Genomic DNA, 27,999 nt, shown 5'->3' on the forward strand with positions numbered 1-27,999 from the left:
AGGTAGTAGGCCTTAAAAGCTGCTATAACTCCTTGATCCATTGGTTGGATCAAAGAGTTGGTGTTCGGAGGGAGAAACACTTTGATACTGGAATGAAGATCACCAATAAAAGGAGGATGCACAGGAGAATTACCAACAATAAGCAAAACCTTGAAAGGTATGGTGTTATCCAAACAGTCCTCCATTTCGCTGGCAAAGAAATTGAGGGAGGCATCTTGGAAGAGGAGTTGTGTCATCCATGACTTTTTATCGCTCCTGGAGTACACTGGCAGTTGTGCTAATTAATAGGCTTGAAGACCCTGGGTTCTCACTGTGCTAGATCACAAAGGGTATCAATTTGTAGTCTGCAACATTGCCTCCAAGCAAGACTATTGTCCTCATCTTAAAAACCTTGAAACCTGGCATTGACTTGGTCTCCTTATGGATGAGAATCCTTTTAGGCCTTTGTTTCCAGAATAGGGAGGTTTCATCCATATTGAATATTTGCTCTGGCAAGTAATTTTCTTACACAGTTTGTCTAGAGTTTCCCAAAATTATTCAGCTGCCTTCACAACTCTCAGAGGAGACTTACTATTCTCTTTCACATTATATAATGAATAATGAATCTTGAATGATTTAAACCACCCAGAGCTAGCACTAAATTCATTTTAGTCAGGTCCAACCTTTTCTTTCAACATCACAAACTTTTTGCTTTGGCTGTGGTGCTGAGAAGGATTTGCTTCTGTATCTGGTCTTCAATTCAGGTAATTACAAGTTTTCCTATGTCAGTCTGCAGTCTATCAATGACCTAAAGGTTGTTGTGTGGCACATGACTCCATAGCTAAGAGTAAACCTGAAAGAGAGTGGCCTTGGTGTGAATACTAAAGTAGATCTAAAAGAATGGCAACTGGAGGCTGGCCAGCTAACTACATTTTTTGCAGCTAGTTTTAGGAGAGGTCTGATTAGCAAACCTCTGTGGCTGCCACAGTGCTCATGGTAAACAAATAGTTCTCAAGAAGAGAATAAACTAGAAAGTAAAATCCACTGTCACCCCTTCCCCTCCTCCTGCCCTTAACTTCTGAGGAGGAATCACTGTTAACATGTTCTTTTTTTTTTTTAATTTTTATTGGGGAATATTGGGAAACAGTGTATTTTTTCAGGATCCATCAGTTCCATGTCCAGTCATTGTTTTTAATCTAGTTGTGGAGGGCGCAGCTCACTGGCCCATGTGGGAATCAAACCAGCGACCTTGGTGTTATGAGCACCGCGCTCTAACCACTGAGCAACCGGCTGCCCTGTTAACATTTTCTTGCTTATCCTTTCAGAATTTCTAAATTCATTTATTGCAAGCGTGTCTTTTTTTTCTTAACCCAATGGGATCATGATATCAATAGTATGCCATAACTTCACAGCACATCTTGAATAGGTTGCCATACAAGTAAGTATACTGCTACCTCAGTGTTTTAAACAGCTACATAAAATTCTATTATTTGCTTCTACCATAATTTATTTCCTTGACTTAGTTACATGAAATATCCCAGTATTATTCCAATAAATTTCCCCTTTGTTTAAATTTGTTTCTGTTACAGGTAGCCAAAATTTTCTAACAGAAAAAAACAAGAAAATAAACTTTTGGGGACCGGCCCGGTGGCTCAGGTGGTTGGAGCTCCATGCTCCTAACTCCGAAGGCTGCCGGTTCGATTCCCACACTGGCCAGTGGGCTCACAACCACAAGGTTGCCAGTTCGATTCTTTGAGTCCCACAAGGGATGGTGGGCTGTGTCCCCTGCAACTAGCAACTGCAACTGGACCTGGAGCTGAGCTGCGCCCTCCACAACTAAGACTGAAAGGACAACAACTTGACTTGGAAAAAAGTCCTGGAAGTACACACTGTTCCCCAATAACGTCCTCTTAATAAAATCTTAAAAAAAAAAATAGAAAATAAACTTTTGTTTGACAGACTTTCTTAGGATAACCAATTGAAAATTATTTGAACACAAATTGAGCATTGCTGGAGAGATACCCCTTTGGGGAAGAAATCTGTATACTAATGGTAAAAAAAAAAGATAGTACCTTGGAAAACTGCAGAGAAGCTTTCCATAGTTATATGTAAAGTAAATTGCAAAATTTGACCATGTGATTCATTATCAAAGGATGAGAAAAAAGACATGAGTTGATAAATAATAATAATAATAATAATCATAATGGCTTGCTTCCACAAACCAGGAGAAGTTTTGTATTGACCTGAGTGACACTGTATCTAATGGAGGATAAGCTGGACCATAATAAGGGTATGATAAGATTAAAGAATTGCCAACTCTAATAAACATCTAGGGACTATAAAATATCAACAAGAATAGTAAAGTCATTTGTACTAGTTCAATAAAATCAATTGAATACTTAAACACACACTCAGGGAATATATTAAAACCCACATTTGGTGAAATTAGGGTATGGGATCATAATGAAAGCAGAAAGAGGAAAGGCTGCCAACCAATTCAATATTATATTTCCAAAACAATTTTTATAGTCTTCAATTTTATTTCAGTATATACTCCACCCCATCTTTAAACCTACAGGAAAATTCATTTGAATGAAAACACATGCCAACATTAAGCAGTCAGAAACATTTAATATAAATTTATTGGCATAGTTAATAAACATTTTATACATTCAATTGATGTATAAGCAGAGAATTACCATAATTATAGACCCATTTTATGTAAGGTGTCTCTGCCAAAAAAGCCTGACATTATATTCTGGGCCTACTCTGAGTTGAACAGACCTGAATTTTGATAACATAATTATATTATCCCCAGAACAGATCTATACAGATTTCCCAGTTCAGGAGTTTGCAATGCAGTCAACTGATAAATAAGTGCAATCAAGTCTATTATTTGCCCAACAGTCTCTAATAACCGAAGTCTGGTCATTTGACAAAGTATCATCATATATAGTGAACAAAGTCGAGTTAGAACTGAGTCTAAATTTTAGCTTTGTAAGATACTAGTTCTGTGATTGTGGGCAAGTGAACCTCTTTATGTACCTTTTTTTTCTTTCAATCTGCAAAAGATCAATGATAGGTTTTTTTTTTTTAATTTAAGTGTAATTCTAATAGCATTTGGAATATTATTGATATTAAATAAATGACTCTCCTAGGATTTCCCCCTTTTGTACTGAAGGGTCATAAAAGAACTAACTATGATAATCCCTATCTTCCACTAGTCTATAATTCTGCTGGAATATGGAAAACAGTAAAACTACTTATGAACAATAAAGCAAAAACAAATTTGTGTAATATCAACAGAGTAAAACAGCAACCCACAGAATGGAAGAACATATTTGCAAATCATATACCTGATAAGGGATTAATATACAGAATATATACCGAACTCCTAAAATTCAATAATAGAAAATCACCCAATTAAAAAATGGCCAAATGACAGTCCCTGGGTCCCCTGGATCTGTCTCTTGGTTCCACAGTGTTTGGACAGAACAGACCCAGGGATGCACCTCCTTCCAGCCTCCGACCTCCCTCCAACCTCTTTTCCAGTCAGAACCTTCGGAACCATCTCAGCCATCCTCAGCCTCTGAGACCAACCAACCCTTTTTTGAGCTTAACTCCTTATTGCCGAGTAAGCACGAGCTCCCAAGTTCGTCAGAATTATTCCACTGAGGTGGAAGCCACATCAACCACCTGGTCAACCTGCATCTGTGGGCCTCCGACACCTACCTGTCTCTGGGCTTCTATTTTACTGCAACGACATGGCTCTGGAGGGCGTGGGCCACTTCTGCAAGATGACCGAGGAGAAGCACAAGGGTGATGAGCATCTCTTGAAGATGCAAAACCAGTGTGGTGGTCACACCCTTTTCCAGGACCTGTAGAAGCTTTCCCAAGATGAGTGGGGTAAAACTCAGGATGCCATGGAAGCCACCATGGTCATGGACAAGAACCTGAACCAAGCCCTTTTGGATCTGCATGCCCTGGGTTGTGCCCACTCAGACCCCTGCCTCCCCCACCTCTGTGACTTCCAGGAGAGCCAATTCCTAGATGAGGAGGTGAAACTCATCAAGAAGATGGGCGACCACCTGACTAACCTCCGCAGACTGGCTGGCCCCTAGGCTGGGCTGGCTGGTCAAATATCTCTTCAAAAGGCTCACTCTCGAGCACAACTAGGAGACTTTGGAGCTCAGAGGCCTTTGAAGGGCCCCTCTGCATCCCCCTGGCATTGGGCTTCTGCCTGAGCCTCTACCTGCAAGCACTATCTGCAAGCATGTAGCCTTCTAACCACACTGGAGCCCTCTCCCATACCAGGGACCAAATTGAAACAATAAAGCTTTTTGCAGCAAAATGAAAGAGAGAGAGAGAGAGACAGAGACAGAGAGAGAAAGAAAGGCAAAGGACTTGAATAGACATTTCTCCAATGAAGATGTACGAACGGCGAATAAGTTCATGGAAAGATGTTCAACATAATCATTGGGAAAGTGCAAATCAAAACTACAATGAGATATCACCTTACGCTCATTAGGATGACTGGCAAGATAGGTCAGCTCCTAATACACACAGAATGAGTTTTCCCGCAAGAAGAAAGGGGAGGGGACAATTTTCTTCCCTAAAAAGATATAGAAGAGATAATGAATGGAATGAAAACAATTGGCTAATCTTAATACAGAGATAATATTTTGTTTTACTGGAGACAAATATTTGAAAGATTAAGGCATAGGTTTAGAAAAATTAAGTGACCTTCCAATGGTCACATAGTAGCAAAGCTAAAATTAAAAAAAAAAAAGCCTTTTGTTAACTCTTGATCCCTGCTCTCAGAGTGGGGATTTCAAGCTAGTAAATGGAAATGAATTGGAATAGCTCTGGATACTCAGGAAGTAAGAACGAAATATCTTTCATTAAGTATTGTAGTAGGCAGAATTCTAAAGCATCTCCCAAGATTCCCATCCCCAGTGTACATGCTCTGTATAGTTCCCTCTCCTTGAATGGGACCTATGGCTATAATGGGATATCAGTCCTGGGCTTAGGTGAAGGGATTTTGCAGTTATAATAAAGGCCCCTAATCAGTTGGCTTTAAGTTAATCAAAAGGGAGATTATCCTTGGTGGGCTCTACCTAATCAGATGAATCCATTAAAAGAAATTCTGGATGAAAAAGACAGGAGATATCAGATATCCGAAGCAGCAGAGAATACTCCTGTTGGCCTTGAAGAAATAAACTGCCACAGGGAGAGGAAAAGAGAGGAGAGGAGAACTAGTATCTTTTTACTTCTATAGGTAAGTAGACACAAATATTTTTAGAAAAAATTATTGCTGCATTTTTTTTTAATTTAAGAAATGATGGTATTAAAACAGTTCTGAAGATGGTTGGTGGTGACGGTTGCAAACAATGTAAATACACGTAATGCCACTAAACTGAACACTTAAAAATGGTTAAAAGGGTAAATTTTATGTATATTTTATGTCAATTTTTTAAAATTAAAAAGTTTGCAACACAGTTCTACCATTAGTTTATAAGGTGCCCACTTCACCACATCTTTCATCAGCATTAAAAATATTGACAAATAATTTTAAAAAAAAAATGGTGGTATTATATAGCAAGTCTTCAATGAATTCTAATAGGAATAACATTTTCCGCGTAGACATCCAAATTCCTCCTGATGTTCTGTTATTAGACATTTTTGTCCTTTGAAATCATGTTTTTGAGGCATTTCAGGCTGAGCTTGATATCAAGTCCTGCTTCCCACAGTTTGAGTCATCCCCATCTCAGCCCAATTTCTAGGTTAAATTCTGGTCTTTGGTAAAACACATTAAATATCTCTTGTGCAACAATAACACTTGGCACCAAATGACTTTTGTTACTGGCGAGACTCTGATACTGTGCTCTATTTTTGGTAATTGGATTTCTGTTTTGTCTCCTATGTCTGAGTGTCTGTTTTGGTAACCTCCTAATATCCTAAATGCTCTATTATGGGACTCAGCCTTTCATTTAAGGGTATTTAAAGGGTCTACTACTGTGTGTTATGCACATTTTAAGTGCTGGGGTTAAATCAGTGATTTAAAAAGAATCCCTGCCATTGTTTACTTTATAGTACAGTAGAGGAAACAGATAGTAAATTTTAAAGTTATTAAGCTGGATGTGTGCCTGGAATGTTTGAGAAACAACAATGAGGGCCGTATGGATGGAGCAGAGAGAGCAATAGTAGAACGGAGGTAATGAAGGGCCAGATTAAGCGGAGCCATAAAATAACTGGAGACATATTATTTTTAGAGAAATTGAGAGGCATTCGACAGTTTTCACCAGAGAAGTAATACGATCTAACTCACATTTTAAAAGGCTCATTTTAGCTACATTATTGATAATATGCTCTGGATAGTCACAGGTAAAAACAGGGAGCCTACTGTAATAGTCCTGGCAAGAGGACTTCTGCTTCTGGCCAAGGAGTAACATTTTAAATTTACCTGAGACTGAATTTACCCTGCCATCTGAAACAACGAAAACTTAGGACATAATATTTAAAGCAATGGTTTTCAAATATTGGACATCAGTTAGCGCAAGGTAATGGTCTTTTAGCGGTAGACAACAACTGGGGTGAGCCCCCTGCTTGCCCCAGCTTACTACCTGGGGGATTTCTAGGTCACAGTGCAAGGGGAAGGCAATCTAACAGGAGCCTGGTGGTCTCACCGAATTGAAGAAATGGAGTTGAGAGTTAGAGGGCCAGCATAGCTAGACTTCTCGGAGCAGAGTACCAGAGAGAAAAGAGAGCATACAGAGACGTTCTAGGGGTCCCCCTGAGTTTTCAGGTGAGTACCGATCAGCACATGCATGTGAAGAAACTTCCCAAGGGCAGAGAAAGAACCACCTGCAATTATCAGTGGAAACAGTCCCTGGGTTCACAAAAGGCCACAATAATTTGTATTCCTACCAACCACAATGGAACAACCAACTATGTCATGGGACACAGAGAACTCGACTAAATTTTCCATTTTAGTTAGTTTTCTTTTTGACTTCTGAATCTCTATCGGGGTCCTTTTAAGCTTCTCTATCTTTTCATTGGTATTCCCTGTTTTCTTTAGACATAGTTTCCTTTAGCTCTTTGAACATATTTAAAATAACTGATTTAAAGTCTTTTGTAAATACAACAGCTGGGTTTCTTCAGGGACTATATCCACTTGTTTTTTGATGAATGTAGGTTATGCTTTCTTGTTTCTTGTAATTTTTTGTTGAAAACTAAATATCTCAAATAATGTGGCACCTGTGGAAATCAGATTCTTCTGCTTCCCTAGAGTTTATTATTTGGTTGCTTTTTTCATTTGTTATTTGCGTGTTCAGTGACTTTTGGACAAATACCATAGAATTTTTCAATGTCGGAGTTTTTCAAAATCCCTATGGACATCACATTCTTCAGATTTTCCTTTTAAGCTTTTTGGTTAGTCTGTCGTTTGTGTCATCATCTCATGCAGCTGTGAAGTTAAAACATTCAAGAGAAGCTCTACCCTGCTCCCCTCCTGACAAGCGTTGAGTACTGGGCAAGTTTGTGTGAGGTTGAATACAGAGCCTTGCCATTGGTATTCCGGGGAACCACTCGCAGACAGGCCAAGTAATGACATTTCTTTGGGAATGAGATCCTTTCTGCTCCCCCCAGTACTAAGAATGCAGGCTGTTAGTTTTCAATGCTACCGTGGAACTGGGGAATGGGGGATGGGGCTCAAGTAAATTAAAATGCCACAAAATTCATTGCTTTTACCAGGAACCAGCGGTTTTTCTTAAATACATGTCCCCTGGATTGCTGCAAATCCATGGTTAATTTTGAGTTCTAAAGCTGATTCTGACCATTTTTGCAAGGCTGTTTTGTTGTTTTTATGGAGGGACAAACATATACATAACACTTCCAGCATATTAGACACAATAGGGAATATACATATATATATATACATATATATATATATATATATGTATATATATATATTCAACTCAGTAATTAGATATAGATATTTAAAGAGCTTTTTGTAATTGGCTCACATGATTGTGGAGGCTGGCAAGTCCAAAATCTGCAGGGTTGACTGGCAGACTGGACTCTTATCTCCAAATACATGTCACACTCTGAGATATGGCAGGGTTAGGGCTTCAACATATGAATTTTGAGGAGACACAATTCATCCCATAGTAGTGATCAATAAATATTTGTTGATAACAAGTCCTTCTCCCTAAGGATAACCTGAGCATGTGATCTCTATGATTTTCCCTTGCCTCTTGGAATATGGACTTTTAGTTTGCCTTCATTTCTTACTTCAGGAAACTAAATGGTTCAGTTACTGTCTGAGTTTGGATGCGGTTGGGTGACAACCTCATTTGCCTAGTGCATTCATATTTGAACTTTGACTCATTGCATACTTCACATGAATGGATTTGAGAAAGGAAAAATGAAGCCTATAATTAGTAGAAAATGGTGGAGGAGACACGGAAGCAAACAAGGAGTGGCCCTAGCTTCAGCTGGTCCCTCCCTTCTTTTTCCCCAATATTATGACTTGTTTTGATTAGCCCCTGCTCTCCAGAGGTAGAGGTTCAACTCAGCAGTTCTGCAGTGGGACAGAAACCGACCCCTCTCTCCTGGCATCCAGTCTGAGGAGAGAAGGAAGCTAGGGTTTGCTGAGAATACCATCCCCTGGGAGATACTACCAAGACGTCTCCTAGGAGATTACCAAGTAAAGCAGGCTAGTAGCTTTTTGGAGAGCAAAGGATTCAAAGAAAATGTGAGCAGATGGAACACTGAAGACTGTATGTAAAAATAATCTGGAAATGATAAAATAACATCCTTGAGTAGAATGGTGTAGGGCAAAATACAAAATATATAAAAAGGATTGGGAATAATATAAAGAATTCCAAACATACCAGAACATTTTTTTTTTCTTTAGCTGTGCTGATGAGTGCTTATCACTAATTTTTTGGTGTGGATAAATTGGCAATTTTTATGAGTTCCCCGAATAACTATTACACACACACACACACACATGTACTTATGCCTAAGATAATATATAGCATAAGATAATAAGATATTAGGATGAGATAATATATCATTAATATATAATTGATATAATTCTTTCTCCAGAAATACTTTTACAATGAAAGACCACATGCAAGAACTCTTCCAGGTAATAAATTAATTATGTCTATTAAGGCTAAAACCCTTAAGTCAGGATTCTGACAGCCAGAAGAAAACTAAGTGAGTTAACTCTTTACAAAATCACCATTGACACGGCTATTTTATTGTATGCACTACATGCCAGGAATAGGATTTTATGCAGCTTAAATTTTGGAGATTATTAAATCCTGGACATTTTATCCCACCAAATTCCAGGCAGATTATCAGGCTGATGACTGCATTAAATGGATTTTAAAATGGATCACAAGAGATAAAAATAATTGGCGGGCCCATTTGACTGAGAATGGTAAAGGGAAGTAAACAACTCCCAATGGAAGATCAGTTAGCCTCCTACAGAGGAGTTGGTATTATTGGAGCTCATGATTCCCCTTACACAGAAAGCAGAAACAGAGTGATGGGACAAAGTAGAGACAAGACTTGCCAAAATCAAGCTTCCATCATGTTTCTATCATATGCAAGTGTTGCGGGCAAACCACATTCATGGGGACCTCAGAGAGTATTCATGCTTTTTTTCAAAAGCAGTTTGATTCATATTGAGAGCAAACATGGAGAGGTTTCCTGATTGTAATTCAAAATAGCTATTAGTTAGATCAATAAATGTAATTGATAAGAAAGTTTTGGAATAAATTAGTATAAATATTATGCTTAACTAATGTAGTGTATTTGGTTTCTCCCCCTCAACTTTATTGAGATATAATTGAAAAATAACATTATATTAGTTTAAGGTATACAACATAATGATATGAAATACGTATATGTTGTGAAATGATTACCACAATAAGGTTAGTTACCACATCTATCACCTCACGTAGTTATATTTTTGTGTGTGTATATGGTGAGTACATTGCTTTTGTTGCTTGTGCTTTGGGTGTCATATCCAAAACAATCACTGCCAAGACCAATATCCTGGAGCTTTTCTCCCATTTTCTTCTAGAAGTCTTATGGTTTCAGGTCTTACACTTAAGCCTTTAATCTAATTTGAATTAATTTTTTGAGATAAGAGTTTGATTTCATTCTTTTGCCTGTGGATATCCAGTTTTCCCAGCACCATTTAAAGAGACCATCTTTTCCCAATTGACTATTCTTAGGTCCCTTGTCAAATATTAGTTGACTGTACTCATATAAGCATGGGTTTATTTCTGGGCTCTCACTTCCGTTCTTTTGGTCTATGTGTCTCTTTTTATGTCAGCCTCATACTGTTTTGATTACTAAAGCTTTGTAATATAGTTTGAAATCAATAAGTGTGATGATTCCAGCTTTGTTCTTCTTTCTCAAGATTGCTTTGGCTATACAGGGTCTTTTGTGGTTTCATATGAATTTTAAGATTTTTTTTTTTCTATTTCTGTGGAAAATGCCATTGGATTTTTTTTTTTTTTAAAATAAGAATCGCATTGATTTATAAATCACTTTGGATAGAATGGACTTTTTGACAATATAAATTCTTCTGATCCATGAACATGAGATAGCTTTCCATTTATTTGTGTCTTTTTCAATTTTTTTCACTATGTCTTATAGTTTTCAGTATATGGATCTTTCATCTCCTTAGTTAAATTAATTCTCAAGTATTTTATTAGTTTTGATGTTATTATAAATTAAATTGTTTACTTCTTTTTTAGATAGGTTGTTGTTTGAATTTTCTAAAAGGCAAAACTGGCCCCATCAGTTAAAAGCTACCCTACATGGACACTTCAGAGAGGGGTAGATAGAAAAGGGAAGAGTCAGTATAGGACAGAACCATGTATTTAAAGACAAGCAGTCATTAATAATAGAAAGAAAATGAAATAGTTTCTTTCTCTTAATAATAGAAAAAATAAAAATCTGTGTTTCATGTTTCTCTAAATTGGTATTTATTTTCCTTTAAACTTTCTGTAGACTATGAATATATTTGCATCAAAATTATTTATTTAAGAATTTGTCTTATTTTTATTTTTTATTTTTAAAACTTTTATTTATTTAAGTGTGTTTTTCTAGGACCCATCAGCTCCAAGTCAAGTAGTTGTTTCAATCTAGTTGTAGAGGGCACAGCTCACAGTTGCCCATGTGGGGATCAAACCGGCAACCTTGTTGTTAAGAGCACTGTGCTCTAAACAAATGAGCTAACAGGCCGTCCCAAGAATTCTTTAATGTAGACTTAAACCTAAATCAGATGTGCTGATTTTCACTTGTGTCCAAATCAGTCTGAGCCTCCAGAGACACTCACAAAGTGTTCCATACCAAACCAAGAGATTTGGTGTGTGCCTGTATATCTGTGCCCATTGTAAGTGCTTGTCATGGGAATGAGGGAAACATGGAGGGATTATTTTAAACTGTAGAAACAAGTTCCCCTAGGGTGTTCCTAACAAGGCTCTGAAGGGATATTTATGGGAGATCCCATAATAATCCCACTAGTACTTACCAGTATTGACTGATTGACTAAAAGTTTTCTAGGTGCCAGGTACTATATTAAGTGCGAAGGTACAATAATTAGCAAAACAGAGTCCTTGACCTCATAGCTTATATAGTCTGTGCGCACTGGAGAGGTTTCCAGGTAAATGTGGATGCGAATCTCATATTCTGGGCCTTTGAATGCTAACTACCTACTCCAGGGTGTAGATTAAGTTTAACACTCACTATTTTACTTATGCATCACTTTATACGGATACAGTTTAAACAAAATTATAGACAACAAAACATAAAGGTAGGCCCTCGTGTTTTCTGAGAAACTCTCCTTTTCCATCAAGGGAGAGTTCATCTGGATTCATTCCACAGAGAACTCATTAGTGTAGGCATCTTATTTCTTCTAACCCCATATGGTTACTATTTTCATTTTGCTCTTGGTAGCAGAGTACCAAATTAAAATCGCTGAAATAAGTTCAGAGAAGTCTTGGGAAGAACAGACTACAAAAGACAGAGGGTGAAGAGAGAAAGGAAGACAATTTCATGGCCACTTTCTATTGGACATTGGTGGGGAAAATGCAGAAGAGAGGTTGACATTCTGCATCTTTATTATCAGAACTTCGCTCTAAACTCCAGGAAGGCTTTCTGATAGACTACTCTTAGACACAGCGTTATAGCAGCCGTTCTCAAAGTGTTGTCTCTGGACCAGCAGCATCAACATCTCCTGTGAACTTATTCAAAATGCCAATTCTTAGGCCCCATCACAGACCAAGGAACCAGAAACTCTGGGACAGGGGCCTAGCCAAATGTGTTTCAACAAGCATTTTGTCATGTCCCCTTATAATAAATCAATTGAGACAAAAGATGGATTCTTCTCCTCATAGTATGTGAAGTTAACTGTAGGAAAGAATTAATTAATGATGCCACTAATCATAAACTCATACTGAACAAGAACCCCAAACAGGGAAGAAACACTGAAAGAATTTGGAAGATCAGGAGTAGAGGAAATTAATTTGTAGGTGATAAAGAGATGGATGGGATGTGGGAGAATCTTTGTCCTTTGCTCCTCATTTGTGCATTCGTACTGAGTACCTAGGCCAGGAGAAGATGGATAAACTAATTGTCACTCCAAGGAGTTTCATGGTATGGGTGGAGAAAAGAGGAATGTAAGTAGAGTGACAAGACAAGATGGCAGTGCTGTGGTCAAGTTCACCAGATACTGAAGTTTTGGAGAACAGAAGAAAGAGGAGTTAGTTCTCTCTGGATCAGTGGAGATATGAGGTGGGTTGGAAATTCCTTTATGGAGATGCTAGCTGAATTTGAAAGGACAATGAGAAATTCCCCAGGTAGAGAAAAGGCAATCCAGGCAAAGGGAATGGCATGGACAAAAGCACATGTATGATGAGGCTGTCCTTCAAGTTTTTCCTGTGTCTCTCTGGGGCTTCTGATCATGTGGGACCCTCAGTGCAGCCAACAGAAGTAAACATCTGTCCACAAATCTTTGTCTTTTAATGAAAGTTGCAAGATTTTTTCCATTATTATTTAAGAAATACTGGGGCTAATTTACTTTGTGCTATTTTTGCCAACCTCCAGATCTTTCTCTACTATTATTTTATTTTAGTTTTTAATTGTTGTAAAAAGTGTATCGTATAAAATTGACCCTCTTAGCCATTTTTAAGTGTACAGTTCAGTAGTGTTAACAATATTTACATTATTGTGTAAAAACTCCAGAGAGCTTGACTTATTTTACTCTTCAAAATGCTGACTACTTGAAAGTTGCTAACTCTGAGGAAGCCTGCTCCATTATAATATTTAATAATTATAAAGCTAGTATTTCCAGGAAGCTTACTATGTGCCAGGCACTGTTCTAGGTACTTTTATGCATCAAGTCATTTGATTTTATACCAACTCTGTAAGATGTATGCTATTATTGTCTTTTTTATAGATGAGAACAATTGAAGCACAGAGAGGTTAATAACTTGTCATGGGTCACACAGTAATAAATGGCATATGCTATACAGATCTTTACACCATTACCTTTCTTCTGTAAGAATGGTTATCTTCTTGTTACTAGGGCAGTAAATAGCTGTACCAGTTTACAATCTGACCTACAGTGCACAAGGGTTCTCTTCTTCACATCCATGCCAGCATTTGTTTTCTCTTGTCTTTTTCATGATGTTAATTTCTTTTCCACTCTTTTTGCTCTTTGTGTTTCAGTTTGGGTAATTTCTATTGACCTATCTTCAAGGTTATTAGTTGACTTTTCCTCAGCTGTGTCAAGTTTACTTATGAACTTGAAAAAGCTGCTCATCTCATGCCATATTTTTTATTTTCAGCATCTCTATTTGACTTTAGCACTTCCATATTTCATATTTCTTCTGAAATTCCCCATCTGTTCATAGATGTTGTCCACCTTTTTCATTAGATTTTTTAACATGTTATTTACTCCTGGCCATTTAAAAGTCCCTCTTTGATAGCTCTCACATTTAGATCATCTCTGAGTCTGGTTCTGTCAATTGCTTTGTACCTTGATAGGGGGTTATCTTCTTCTTCTTGTAAGTCATATAATTTTTGATTGAATGCCAGACATTTTCTGTAGCACCGGAGACATTTAGGTAAATAGTATTTGTGACTGGAAATTGACACGCCTGTTCTCAGGCAGTTGAGCATGGTACATGGAGTAATCTAGTTAAAAGGTGAGCTGGCCTTGCCATTGCCAAGATGACTTTCAGTGTACCATAGTTTTCAAATTCCTCTGATGATGCCTTATGCTTAGGGTGGGGTCTGGAATGCTGGAAGGTTTTCTCTATGTTCCACCGTTTGTTCTCAACCTCGTGTAGGCACCACAGGCAGTTTCTCTCTGTGTTCTGGCCCCTCTGCCAATAACAGACTGCTGTTACTTGTTACTTGGTGTTTGCTAGGGTGCTGGTGAGGGGCAGGGTGGTTCTTTGTCCTCTTCATCTTCAGTCTTAGGTTAGGTTTATATTCCTGGGCCTTGGAGGTTGAGATTTTCTTAGGATTGCTGCTTCTCCTCCTTGTCAAATTCTACTTTGTATCCATGGCAGGTCCTGTGTGGGAAAGATTTTCCTGCCCCTCTTCAGTCTTACAAGACCTCTAAAAGCATTGGTATAGAATTCTGGGCTGAGGATTGTTATATTTTCAGCTGTGTTCTTTTTACATGCATCTATATGGCCCAAAGAGCTCTTATGCTCTGGCACAGGTAAGACAGTCCGAATGTCCAGTCTCTGCTCTGGAGGAATTGTGCCTCCTTAGATTCCTCCCCAAGTCCATGTTGCCAATCACAGTACCCCATCACCCTGGCCTCTGGGAAGATCAACCTGGGTCCTCCCTGACATAGTACTCTGGCTATAATGATTGATTCAGAGGTGAGCATGCGAGAGAAGGAGGAACAAAAGCTTTCTTCAGAAATTTCTATAACATAGATGAAAAATTCTCTACTGGGATCAAGGAGCTGGAAGAATATGGATTGAGGACTCACACCTGCCATCTTCCCCACAGCTTGAAGGAAATCCTGTGTGCAGTAGGAGACAAGCAAATAAGCCTGAAAGATTGGGAGAAGTAGTCCTGGCAGCATCAAGTCTCTAATTCCAGGACATAAAGTCTTCGGAATTTCTCTGGTTCCTTTGGTTCTTTCTTCATGTTTTATCCACCCCATTTACCAAAAACTCTTGTTTAAGTTGGTTTTATTTGGGTTGGTTGTTGGTTCAAAAAGTATCCTTACTCATTTACACTCTAGGTGACTTTCAAGTCTTGCTGTTATAAAAACACTAGAAAGAAACTCAGTGTAGATACATTTTTTTTTTTGCATATACGCGTGCTCTCTTTTCTCATTAAGAAACATGTCCATAGAGGTTGTTGGGTCAAAGAATGTGCAAACGTGAAAGGCTTTTGATGTGTAGTCTGAAATTACCTTCAGAAAGGTTGTCCATTTACAGTTTCTAAAGGAGTGTTTATGTCCCTATTTCCATACAGTTACAATACTGAGTAGTATTAATTTTTTAAAAATTCCCAGTTAGCTAGAGGTTTTCTGCTTTTTTATTGATACTGCTCCCATATCTATGTCCCCAAATATATCTTAATTGAATAATAAAAAGAGATAAAAAGATCAAATAAGGATGGGAATTTGGAATAAAAAAAAGGGCACAGCCCAAAATTTGTTCTGCGAGTGTTACCACTGTAAATACGCAGCCCTGGCTTTCCCCAAGAACAGGTATTAGGGACTGGCTGAGCCAGTATGAAACATTCACAGATGAAGTGAAACATTCATTTGAGGAAGTGAACAGAAGCCCCACCCTGGTCCACCGCCTTAGCCTGAGGCCCCAGTAGGTGATTGGCTGGAGCTTGAGTGGTAGCACCACGCCCTACCTGAGGAGTTAATATATATGCTACAGCAGGGGAGCAGACCCCTTGATCCTGATCCTGAGGAAGCTGTCTCACCCACAAAGATGTGGGCTCAGCTCCTTCTCGGGATATTGGCTCTATCACCAGCCATTGCAGAAAAACTCCTTCCGTAAGTGCTTGATGTCAGTTATTTAGGGCAGGTGGCTTCTTTGTCTGTCTTTCTCAAACATAAATATAGGGGAGAGGAGATAACCATTGGTTTATTTTAATTTATTTCTCATCTTTTCTGTTCTTTGGTTGCATTTCTTTTTTACCCAGAGAAAAAAGTTGAGACCCAGGAGGAAGCTGTAAAAAAAGATAATATGAAAATATACTAGACTCCCTATACCCTGTTCTCTGTAATAGAACTAATTTTCTCTTTGGTACCCTAGGCCTAGATTCTCATTGATGGTCTCCTTATTGTGGGAGGTTTAAGGCTGTGCACTGTGTTATCTATTACTTGTCTGCTTCTCCCTTATAGAAAATAAGGTTCATAAAGGCAGGGGCTCAGTCTGTTTAATTCACTGCGGTATGCTGAGTGTTTACGAGAGGGCGTAATGTTTCATTAAATGGATGAATCATTATTGTCCTGAAATCTTTTTGCTCCCTTAATAGAAACTACCTGGTGACATTACCAGCCAAGCTTAAGTTTCCCTCTACTCAGAAGGTTTGTTTGGATCTGAGCCCTGGATATAATGATGTAAAATTCACTATTACTCTGGAGACTAAGGATAAAACCCAGAAGTTGCTAGAACACTATGGACTGAAGAAGAGGCAGTTACACTGCATCTCGTTTTTGGTAAGTACAGACTTTGCCCCAACTCTAATCCCTTACTTTTCTGTTATCTTCCCTAGGCATTCACTATAATCTAACTTTAAGTATGATTTGTTATCTTACTTTTGCTAAGGCCTTTAAATCTATCTCCCCTAATTCTGACTTTAATTCCTGGCCATAATTTATTCATGATTTTCTTGACCTTGGATTTCTTCTTTTAGTTCCTGACCTTAACCTCTGATTATTGTTCCCCTTCTTCCTGGCAACCTGTTTTATAGCTCTACCATTGCTACCCCCATCTAACTCAGTTCCTTCCTTTTGTCCTCCCACTCTTGGGTTGAGACCAGTAGATTCTATTCCCCCAATCTCCTACTCCTCACCAGAACTCCCCTCTCTTGGCCAGGTACCACCTCCTGCAGGTGGCACGGAAGAAGTAGCTACAATCCGGGTCTCGGCTACTGGAAATAACATCAGCTTTGAGGAAAAGAAAACAGTTCTCATTCAAAGGCAGGAAAATGGCATCTTCATACAAACTGACAAACCTATCTACAACCCAGGACAGCGAGGTAAGAGTCACACATATGGGATTAGACAAAAGACAGGGAAACAGCTGCACACATCCTTAAAGAAAGCCTTTATGGTTTGGTGGTAAGCCTATGGAATAACAAGTGCAGAAGAGAGGAAGATCTGGAGGGATGAAGTGTTAATGGGTGTTGAATATATGCCATGTTCCACAAGTAAAAGAGTCGTGGTTGGAGTTGCTATTGTGTGTGTGTATCTAAAATAGAGGTACATGTTTCTCCTGGAATGGAATTTGGCAAGTGTAATTGGATTGCTGGGTCCTCCAGCAAGCTGCTTGTATACAAAATGTACCAATGTACATTTGACTTGAGCTCCTGTTATTTGTATTTATTCTTTCTTATTATACTTAGAGGGGCATTCCATTCAGAGGTTTCAGTCAGCAGCCTTGAAGCAAAACTGTTGGGCTTTATTTATCTCTTGGACTAAGTTTTTTTTTTTTTTTTTTTTTTAAAAAAAGGAAAACCTGATGGGGTTTTTCTGACTCAGAATTATGTGTAAGGAAATAGAAAGGGTGGAAGAAAGAAAGATTCTGAGAGGGGAAATGATACCTGTTCCCTAATACCTGTTCTGCTAATGATACCTGTTCCCTCCTAGTGCACTTTCGCATTGTCACCCTGAACAGCAACTTTGTTCCAGTGAATGACAAGGTGGGAATTTTGTTGGGGAGAGGGAAAGTGAAAGGAGTAGGGCAGACTGAGAGAGAACAGGAAAAAGAAGAGATTCTTTCCAAGGGTGTGAGGAGATGGGACCCTTTGAGATGCAGAATGCCGGTGGGAATTGAAATACAAGTCCAAATCCCCTTACCCCCAGTCTGCCTGAAAACAAGCACACATGTCTAGTTCTCAGGTTTGATTGCTGAGAACATCAACGAGGTTAACATTCTTGAGAGATGGTTTCATTCGCTGTTGTTTTAAAAGAGTTTTTGCAAACTTCAAGACTTTCTCCCCTCCAATGACACCAAGTGGCTTTGCAGTTCAAATATTAAGAAATAATTCAGGAGTGTGTCTAACAAAAGGAAGACTTAAGAAGATCCACCCCAGCATCTTTTTTGACTACAAGACAAGGTCATTTATAAAGTAGACAATTCTCTTAAGGCAGGATTTAACAAGTGCCGAAGGTAAAAATATGGTAACATTTAGTGAATCCTTAAATTTTCCTTGAACAACTTGATCCCTCGAATCATAAGCCTTATGATAGGTTTGATTTCAATTCAGGGCTTGTGTCATTTCTACATGATTGTGAAATACTTAGCTCTCACACATCCCTGCTGCCTTCTTTCTCCTTTAGTCACAGCCCATTTATTCAAATGAAACTTTTAAAGATAATGATAGGGGAAGTGTTACTTTTATTTCCATTTCCATATTCTCAAGCTTCTATTTCCTTTTCCTATCTACAGGGAGGTTATGAGCTTATTGATCAGTAGCTTCCTCCACCGCCACTTTCTTTCCCGGTTTAGAATTCTTTTTAATTTCTCCTTCCTGTCACCTGTATCCTTTCTTTACCAAAAGTCTAGTATAATATTGAGTAGTTATTTCTTAACGGACTGTTGATTCCAGAGCTAAAAAAGGGAAATGCAAAGGTGAAAGTGTGGCCTCAGGCGGTTGTCTCAGACTGTACTGCACCTTCAAGGTCAATCTCGAAACTATCCCTGTTGCATTATCTTTCCTCTGCTCCTATGATGCTGGATTACTGAGAGGTGCTCTGATTCCCAGTTGTGCTCTATTTCGGATGTAAAATTACTCCTTTCTCCCTACTCCATTTCTCTAGCCACCCTTTGCCACCAAGTCCCAGTTTGAAACACTGAAAATTTGAAACGCTTAATTTGCAACTCCAATTGGAAACACTGAACTTAACAAAAGGAATTTTACTAAGAAACTGAGGGACAACAATTATGCTTCTACAGAGCACAGTGTTTTATCTTCAGGCAACTGAAGTATACTTGAGATTAACTGACCCTGTCTAGTTTGGTTGCTACACCCACTGATTCAGAAACGTCGGGCAGCTTCCAGTTGGAAATGTTACCTTCCTAGTTGAACACTTGTTTCCTTCCAGAGCTTACTCTGGGTAATTGGTATCCTCTCTCTTGACTCCATCTGTGAGAAAAATACTTTGTTATCTGAGGAAGTGTTCTTTTCCTGGAATTTATTGGATTCTGCCTTAATCTCAGTGATATCTGCCTCCTTATTGTCTATATAGCCCTGGTTTGTGGATGTCCTATCCTCCCTTGATCCTGAAGGGGAACAGAATAGGCCACCCCAAAATGTGCCACTTTGGCATGAGGATTATTTGAGCTGAAGGCTCTGCAGACTCAGGAAAAACTTTTACTTCTCCCTTAATTGCCTAAACAAATTTAGATAGGGGGCCTGACCCAGAAAGAGAGCTATCACCAGAGATAACTTTTTTATCTGGAAGACTTAACCTGCATGGTGGGGCAAACATCTGATTATTAAACATCTGCTCTTCTTATTTTCCTGTGATTGCCCTCCTCTCCTTTGAAGCCCCAGACTCTATCCCGTTCCTTAGCTCAGGATGGCACATAAGCCTCAATTGCCTGACTCCCTTTGAGTCTTATTGTCTTTGTGGAGCTCCCTTATATACAATATTAAATTAGTTTTTCTCCTGTTTATCTTTCTTATGTCAATGTAATTATTAGACCAGCCAAAGAACCTAGAAGGGAAGAAGGGGAAATTTTCCGTTCCTATAATCCTTCTCTCTCATTTTTGGCTTTCCTGAAGACTTGCCATTATCCTTAATATCAAGGCTGACATTTATATTTAGTGATGCTCTGCTTCTTCACTGGTTGGCATCACATAGTACTTGGTCCAAAAATCAATGGCAAGCACCAACTAGGTTTCATTCCAACTCCTTTCCAAGTGAGAGCCAAACTTTGTGCCCTCTCTGAGACCCCCATGTCTAAATTCCAGTTTTCAATCTCATTTAGTTGCAAGTCCTTTTAAGAGGATGTAATACTAAAAAAAAAAAAAAAAAAAGAGGATGTAATACTAATTTGAAAGCCCTGGGTCCAGTAAATGAACAGTCTCTAATTAGATTTTTAATTATATTCACATCCTAGACATTGCAATTATCTATTTCCTTGGCCATGATTTTATAAAATTCTGTTACAATAAAAAAAAAAATCAGAACATCTTGGGGTGACTGGTTAGCTCAGTTGGTTAGAGCATGGTGCTGATAACACCAAGGTTGCCAGTTCAATCCCTGCATGGCCCACTGTGAGCTGCCTCCTTAAAAGAGTCAACTATGCTATTGTAGCATCAAAGCAATGTGTAACCAATGACCATGGCTGTTTCCCAGTAAAAAATTAAAAAACAAAACAAAACATCTTACACAAACAAAAACATCACAGTAAAAAGATAATTCTCTCATAGAAAAATTATCATGAGCAGTCATTTTATTTTCAACTTTTTATTATTAAAATTTTCAAACATAACACCAAAGATTCAACATTTGTTTTGTTTTACCACAATTGTTTTAATCTATCATTTTTTTGCTAAGTCATTCAAAAGTACATTGTAGGCATCATAACATGTTACTCCTAAATACTTTAGCATGTATCTTCAAAAAGAATATCTTTTTTATAAACAATCATGATTTCATTGTTACACATAAGAAACCTAACAATAATTATTTAATATCATTTAATATGCAGACCTACGTCAGTTTTCTCCAAATGACTTTGAGTGTTTTTTTTCAAAATAGGAGCCAAAAAAATCTATGCATTATATTTGATTATCATGTTTAAATTTTTTTTCTTAATATAAAATAACCCCCCCTTATTTTTTCATTACGTTGACCTTTTTTTTTTTCTGAGAGAGATCAGGATAGATGGCTTTTAAAATGTCCTCATTCTGAAATATGACATTGACTTTTTAGGAATCCTAGTTGTTTTACAGAATATTCAACATTCTTAATTTGTCTGATTATGTCCTTATTGTATAATATAACTTGTTCTCCTGTCTTCTGGAAGTAGGTATGAGGTGTTAATTAGATTTAAGCTAAACGGTTTTAGCAAAAATACTCATTAGGTAATGCTATGAAACTCAAATGTCTCTCTTCATGAAGCACATAATGTCCGGTTTTCCATTAGTGATGATGAGTTTGATTATTGGTTAAGGTGGTGATAGCCTAATTTCCTTAATGTAAAGCTATATCTTTTTCCTTTGAAATTGGCAAGTAATTTTGGGGTGATATTCAAACTCCTAGCCCAATGACCTGCTCCCCACCAACTTAATGGTTTTAGCATCCCTTTCCTTGAGGAAACTACACATGATCCTTTAATGGAGCTCTTCTAAATAAAATTGTTTTTAGAAAATTTTTTGCAATTCTTGAAAGTAAGGATCCTGCCCAGTGGCATTCAGACAGCAGGAGATGTGGCCAGGAGAGAGTTGGCTCAAAGAAGAGGTTTAAACAATAGACAGCATTAATAACTATGGTGTACACCTGAAAGTGATATAATATTCTATGTTAGCTATATTTTAATAAAAAGCTTAAAAAAACAAACAAACAATAGGGAGCCTCCAGGTGCTAACACTTCTCTTAGGGCATTTTATAGAAGAGCTGGTCACAGAGCACGGAAGGCTGCTGGCAGGTCTGAAACTCCATTTCTTCAAATGTTTGGAGACTGGCAACCTCTTTGAGAAAATCTCTTTTCTCCCCTCTCCCAGCCAATAAGCCTTTGCCCCATTGTTACTCTTATCAGGGCACAAAAGAGCCATTTGAAAGGAAGGAGTGGGACACAGAGAAAGAAAGAGGTCTTTGTGAATGTTTTGCTTTCAGCAAGCCTGTCCTTATTGCTTATCCTGCTTTAACCCACATTATCTTGTTTTCCTTTTCAGTATTCCATAGTGGAACTGCAGGTAAGTAGAAGTTTCTTTTTCTTTTCTGTCAGTTGTGGAGAAGGACAAATGAGAGTTTGGTGCTAAACTTTGAAGCCAGAAAGAACTCTGGTCCAGAGCCTGAGGCTGCCCCAGCACCCGAGTGCCCACAATTCCACCTAAACCGTGCTTGTTCTCTTGCGTCTGCCCACTCAGTCCTAAACCTGTGGATAAAGTCAGCAACCTCTGCTGTGACTAACCCACCCACTCTGATTCCTGTAACTCTTCTGTGCTATGCCAGTTCAACTAGCCTTTGTTCTGTACTCCTCTTAGTCTTCGGTATTAAGCTCTTGTCATAGATACTTGACAGTTAAATGTGACATGAATACCTGTGAGAAGTATTAAGACAGAAAGGGGCTAGAAGCGTGAATTCTCCACAGCATCCCCTCCATTCTTCCATTACATTACCTATCTCTCAGGTATCTTACAATCAATCCCCTGAGCATTGTCCCTTAATAGGGACCAAGAATAGAGTAAACACTCTTCGTAGAGGACATCCTAAAGCCCACTTTCTGAAACTGGTCATAACACCTTAGAGGACTCAGTCTGATCATTTGAAACCGCAAGGACCTTTTTCTTCCCAAATGGGGGCTGGACCTATAGGTAAAGTTATCTCATTCAGTAATGAAGACAATTATAAATAACCCAGGGAGCTGTTCTTCCCAGACATAGACAGTAGGGGATTCTTTAACTGCTTTTTGCAGTGCAAAGTGGGAATCAGACAGGCAGGCACATTGTGAAGTTTCTTTTTAATGGACACAGGATCCAAATAACAACAGGATCGCACAGTGGCTAGAAGTGGTGCCCGAGCAAGGCATTGCAGAGTTATCCTTCCAGTTGGCACCAGAGGCAATGCTGGGCACCTACGCAGTGGCAGTGGAAGAGAACAAGAACTTTGGCACCTTCAGTGTGGAAGAATATGGTAGGTGGGAGGATGAACAGGTCCAAGTGTTGGACATAACCTGGTCTCAAAATCAGCAAAGGTAAAGTAAAGATCTGCTATGGGGAGGGGTACTTATTTATTTTTGAATCAGTGCTAAGTCAGCTAATAAATTCAGGTGCGTTTTACCTTAATAATGCCCCCCTTAATTTTATTAATTTAATTATCACTGTTTTTATACCCCCACCATTCACTACCTATGTGGTCAAGTTCTCTTCCTATTCTTTTTCCATTTCTCTTTTCACTCTCTCCAGTGCTGCCCAAGTTTAAGGTGGAAGTGGTGGAGCCCAAGAAGTTATCAATGGTGGAGGAATCTTTCTTAGTAAAAGTTTGTTGTAGGTAAGAATAAAGCTCTGGATCTGGTAGAGATTAAAGCTACACTGTGAGGTGTGACGAGGGAGTGTCATGGGAAGAGGGATTATGGAGGTAGAGAGTAAAACTTGGGCTATTTTATGTAGTCATGACTTCTCCAAGAACACATTTCCTAATTGTGTTTCGGCTCTTACTTCCCACTGCTCACTCAGCCAGCATTATTGATTTAGTGTTTACTTTGTGCTGAACACAATAGTGAATCCCATGGAGAAATAGGGGTAAGGAAAAAGAAAGACCCTATTCTGTCCTTTGGATGGTACTTATTGTGTAATGGCAATACTCTAAGGCTTGAGTAAAGCAGGGAAATGAACGAGAGCTGGAGAAGGGTAAGATTGTCAGAGTACTTGCAGAGATTGGAGTGTGGGAAAGAAGGAAAATTGGTGTTTGGGGGAGGACGGTTGGATTTCAAGTGGAATTTTCCAACGCTGACTCTTCATGCTTTTCTGGGTTAGGTACACGTATGGAAAGCCCATGCTAGGGGCAGTGCAGGTATCAGTGTGTCAAAAGGCATATACTTACTGGTTTCATGAGGCAGAACGTGAACAGCTACCTGACAAATGCCGGAAACTCTCTGGACAGGTGAGTAAATGGGATATAGAAAAGGAAACTTATTCACATGTCCTAAAGAGCAAGTAAGTAAGCGCCAATACAGAAAAGTGGTAGAAAGTCCAAAGTAGAAAGCATTTCACATGATTATTATACTTGTTCCAAAGAACAAAGCAGTCTTCTTTATTCTAAAGAGATAAAGTCTTTCAGAATCTGCCTTGTAATCAAGAAATTAATCAAAACCTTTGGGAGATACAATTTTCCTGTCTGCAGTTGGTTCTTTTCCCCTTCTTATATCTTGGAGCTTGAAAGTCATTTCATGATTATATATGCGTAGGTGTATACTCCATGTTACAGGAGAGTATTTCTATCTTAAAGATGGAGAAACTAAAGTATGGAGATAAGGAATTATTTCCATATGAAGTAGAGATTAGGTTATTCATTCTCTCTCTGATTGCTTCATTAGACTGACAAAGCAGGATGCTTCTCAGCTTCTGTGGACATGTCCACCTTCAACTTCACTGGTTATATGTACAGAAACAACATCAATATTGTGACTACTGTGGTGGAGGAAGGCACAGGTAAGTGTGATACTCCTTGGTTCATTAAGCAAAAAGAAAGAAAACGGGCTGTCCCAAGGACACCCCTACTCAGAGGATTCAACTACCCTCATTAGCATTTGGGAGTGACTGTTCCTAGTTCATAGTCAAAGAGAAATCTGCCTACTTATGTCCTCCAGAGTTTGGGGAAGAGGAATTGGTTTGGATCTTTGGTCAGAAATATATTCAGCTTTATACTTCTGGGGCACCTCCTTTCAGGAATTTTATGTTACACATGAAGGTGAGGATATCAGACATTTAGATGATCATATATCTGGTTTCCCTCTGCAGGAGTGGAAGCTAATACCACACAGGATATCTACATTTCTACACAAATAGGATCAATGACCTTTGAAGACACCAATGATTATTATTACCCCAATTTCCCCTTCAGTGGGAAGGTATGTTGAAACTTGTTTCTGTACAAACAAAAATTGCTTAACCATCTACTATTGCCTCTTTCCTGTAGACATATACTAATAAGACTAACTTGGCATTATTCTAAGTATTCTATGTATATTCACTTATTTAATCTTTCAATAATCCTGTGAGATAGACATTATTATTTGTACCCTTTTACAGATGAGGAGACAGACTGAGGCACAGAGAGGTTAAGTGATTTTCCCAAGGTTATATAGCTAGTGAGTGGTAACTATGATAAAACCCAGGCAGCCTGCGTCCAGAATGTCTACTCTTCTCAGGCAGTGCTGCCTTTAATCCCACCTGAGATGTACCTTCAATATTAATGTGACTTCAGTGCCTTTTCTAAAGCCAGGGGCTCATGTTCTAGTGTTCAAATCTTGGAATTTTAGGGGTGTAAGTTATCTGGAGAAACCACCTAGTCTGGGCTTCTGCAGCTAGGCAAGGTTAATATCAAACTTTCCTTGACAGAGAGCCATTTGTATCTCCTTAAGCATTTTTTTTCTTTTTTAGATATTTTATAACTTCCTTTGTTAGTGTCTTCTTTCTAATACCTAACAATTTCCCCTCTGTACAGCTTATCTTTCTTCACTTCTCAGTAAACACACTAATGTATATATTTAGATCCATTTATTCCTTAGTTATCTTTTCTCTAGATTAAGAGTAGATCCAGATTTCCTTAAAGCCTAAGGATTATACAATTTGGGAGTGGAAGAGGATTCTCTAAGAAAATGAAAACAAATACTGTACAGAGTCTTGGGAAGGGCTTCTGCAAATGAAGGGCCCTAAAGCTTCATTACCATTGTTTCCCCTAAAATAAGACCTAGCCAGACTATCAGCTCTAATGCGTCTTTTGGAGCAAAAATTAATATAAGACCTGGTCTTATTTTACAATACTATAAGACTGAGTCTTAATATAATATAATATAATATAATATAATATAATATAATATAATATAATATAATGCCGGGTCTTATTTTCGGTGAAACACGGTAACTAAGTGGCAAATATACTTCTGCACCAGACTAAGCAACTTCTGTGTGTTTCTTAGTTCCTCATATATCCTTGTTTCCAACCCTTGAATCACATTTACCTATTTCTGTATTCTTTCCTGAAATGTGTTAGAGTTTCTGTTATCATGTCACTTTACCTCATACTCAAACCAACTCCAAACCTAAATCTAATGACCTTCACCTCTCAGATAAGAGTTAGCGGCCATGATGGCTCCCTCCTCAAGAATCATGCAGTGTTTCTGGTGATTCATGGCACAAATGGAACCATCAACCACACCCTAATTACTGACGAAAATGGCCTTGCTCCCTTCAAGCTGGATACAGTTCATTGGAATGGAACAGACATTTCTCTGGAGGTAAGCACTGGGAAGGACCAGCTTTCCAGCACTAAAGCCTTCCCTAAAGGAAAACTTCAAAATTTTCCTGTTTTTTTTCTTCCTCCTGCCCCATTTGTAATTTGATCACTTTCACTCACTAGTAGTTCTGCTGCCCAGTTGGCAAAAACTTTTTCTTAGGTCCTGCTTGTTTTAATATCAATCAAATAAATGACCATTGAGATAAAAATTGCTCTTTCTACTAATTCATCTTATAACTTATTCCCATCTGTATTTGATCCTAATTTGAACTCAGGGTAGAGAGTAGAAAAATGGCCTAGAATTGTCTTCTTCCTCCTGTCCCTTTACTCCTCCCCCAGTTACTCATGAAAATGGCAAAGAAGTGAAGTCTAGCTATTGGATACTTATAAGGAAGGCTACTTGTATTAGTTGTCAACTGTCACTCAATGGTGCTTAACAAACAACTACAAAACTTTAGTATTATACAACAAAAACCATTTATAGCTCGTGCCCCTGGGCTAGTCAGATGGGCAGCTTGACTGATCTTGGTGGACTCCTTATGTCTGTAGATCAGCTCGCTGTCTGCTGGGGCTCCCCATGTCTCTCATGCTCCCGCATGCTAACCAGGTGTATTCTCAGTTATGAGGAGGTACAAGAACCAAAGTGGACGTGCAAGGGCTTTTCCAAGCCTCTACTTAGCGCACTTATGCTAACATCCCATTTCCAACAATAAGTCATCTGATGGGCCCACAGTTAGGCTAACAAAGCACTGAAAGCTGAGATGGTAAAGGATGTTGAGGCAGGGAGCCATTAATGTACTCATTCAGCCACACTGCTTAAGCAAACACATGCTATTTGCCTTGTGGCTAATTTAACTATTTCCTTAGGCATCACTTGATCACTAAGAAATAATTATTTCAGTTTTATTGCTCTCTATACCTAGTTTTATTGTCCTTGGGATATATTCTTTAATTTCTATATAACCATAGTCATGCTTATCTATTCCCTAGGCATCAGTCTGTGAAGGTATATCATCACAATTTCCCAATACTTGACAACTATAATTCAGCCCGTTTTTCACTCCCCTACATACCAAAATGCCGCTGTACACAGCCACTATCGTGGAGTCCTCAAACATCCTTGGCTGGACCTCTGTGGAAATATCTACATGCCATTCTTTGGCAGCGATGATTTGAGACAGGTCTATTTGAAAATCATAACAAGTCCACGGGGTTAATATGGCCGGGGTACATGCTAAAAGAGCTTTTTTTCCCCTCTTCCTCAGGGCAGGTTCCAAAAGGAAGATTTGGTATATAAGCAAAACCAGATGGCTGGATACTACCAAAATGCCTACCTGCACCTGCAACCCTTCTACAACACAACTCGCAGCTTCGTTGGCATCCGCCCACTAAAGGGTACCTTGGAATGTGGGCTGCCCCAGGAAGTACTGGTGGATTATTACATTGATCCAACTGATGCAAACCCTGGCCAGGAAATCACCTTCTCCTACTATGTGAGACTGGGAAATGAGGATTGGTAAAAGTGTGTTGGGAAGGAGAGGGAATGGGGAGAATGACCAGGAGAGGGTGGATAGACTGTCCAG

General features: G+C 38.7%; 1 protein-coding gene and 1 pseudogene across 1 annotated transcript in view; both read left to right on the forward strand.

Annotated features, from left to right (window-relative positions):
• Nucleotides 1–2,241: 2,241 nt before the first annotated feature.
• LOC117028749 (ferritin light chain-like) lies at nucleotides 2,242–4,155 on the forward strand (annotated as a pseudogene).
• An 11,815-nt stretch (nucleotides 4,156–15,970) lies between these two features.
• The window catches only part of A2ML1 (alpha-2-macroglobulin like 1), a 35,100-nt gene continuing 23,071 nt past the window's right edge, over nucleotides 15,971–27,999 (forward strand). Inside the window, exons 1-12 of the mRNA XM_033117499.1 lie at nucleotides 15,971–16,051; nucleotides 16,537–16,720; nucleotides 17,100–17,262; nucleotides 17,873–17,925; nucleotides 22,132–22,152; nucleotides 22,933–23,092; nucleotides 23,365–23,449; nucleotides 23,935–24,061; nucleotides 24,495–24,609; nucleotides 24,919–25,028; nucleotides 26,250–26,417; nucleotides 27,682–27,909. Coding sequence (XP_032973390.1) covers nucleotides 15,987–16,051; nucleotides 16,537–16,720; nucleotides 17,100–17,262; nucleotides 17,873–17,925; nucleotides 22,132–22,152; nucleotides 22,933–23,092; nucleotides 23,365–23,449; nucleotides 23,935–24,061; nucleotides 24,495–24,609; nucleotides 24,919–25,028; nucleotides 26,250–26,417; nucleotides 27,682–27,909 — 1,479 coding nt within the window. The 5' untranslated portion in view covers nucleotides 15,971–15,986. The remainder of the gene's footprint in view (nucleotides 16,052–16,536; nucleotides 16,721–17,099; nucleotides 17,263–17,872; nucleotides 17,926–22,131; nucleotides 22,153–22,932; nucleotides 23,093–23,364; nucleotides 23,450–23,934; nucleotides 24,062–24,494; nucleotides 24,610–24,918; nucleotides 25,029–26,249; nucleotides 26,418–27,681; nucleotides 27,910–27,999) is intronic.

The sequence above is a fragment of the Rhinolophus ferrumequinum genome, chromosome 10 (assembly GCF_004115265.2).
Source record: "Rhinolophus ferrumequinum isolate MPI-CBG mRhiFer1 chromosome 10, mRhiFer1_v1.p, whole genome shotgun sequence".
NCBI classification, from domain to species: Eukaryota; Metazoa; Chordata; class Mammalia; order Chiroptera; family Rhinolophidae; genus Rhinolophus; species Rhinolophus ferrumequinum.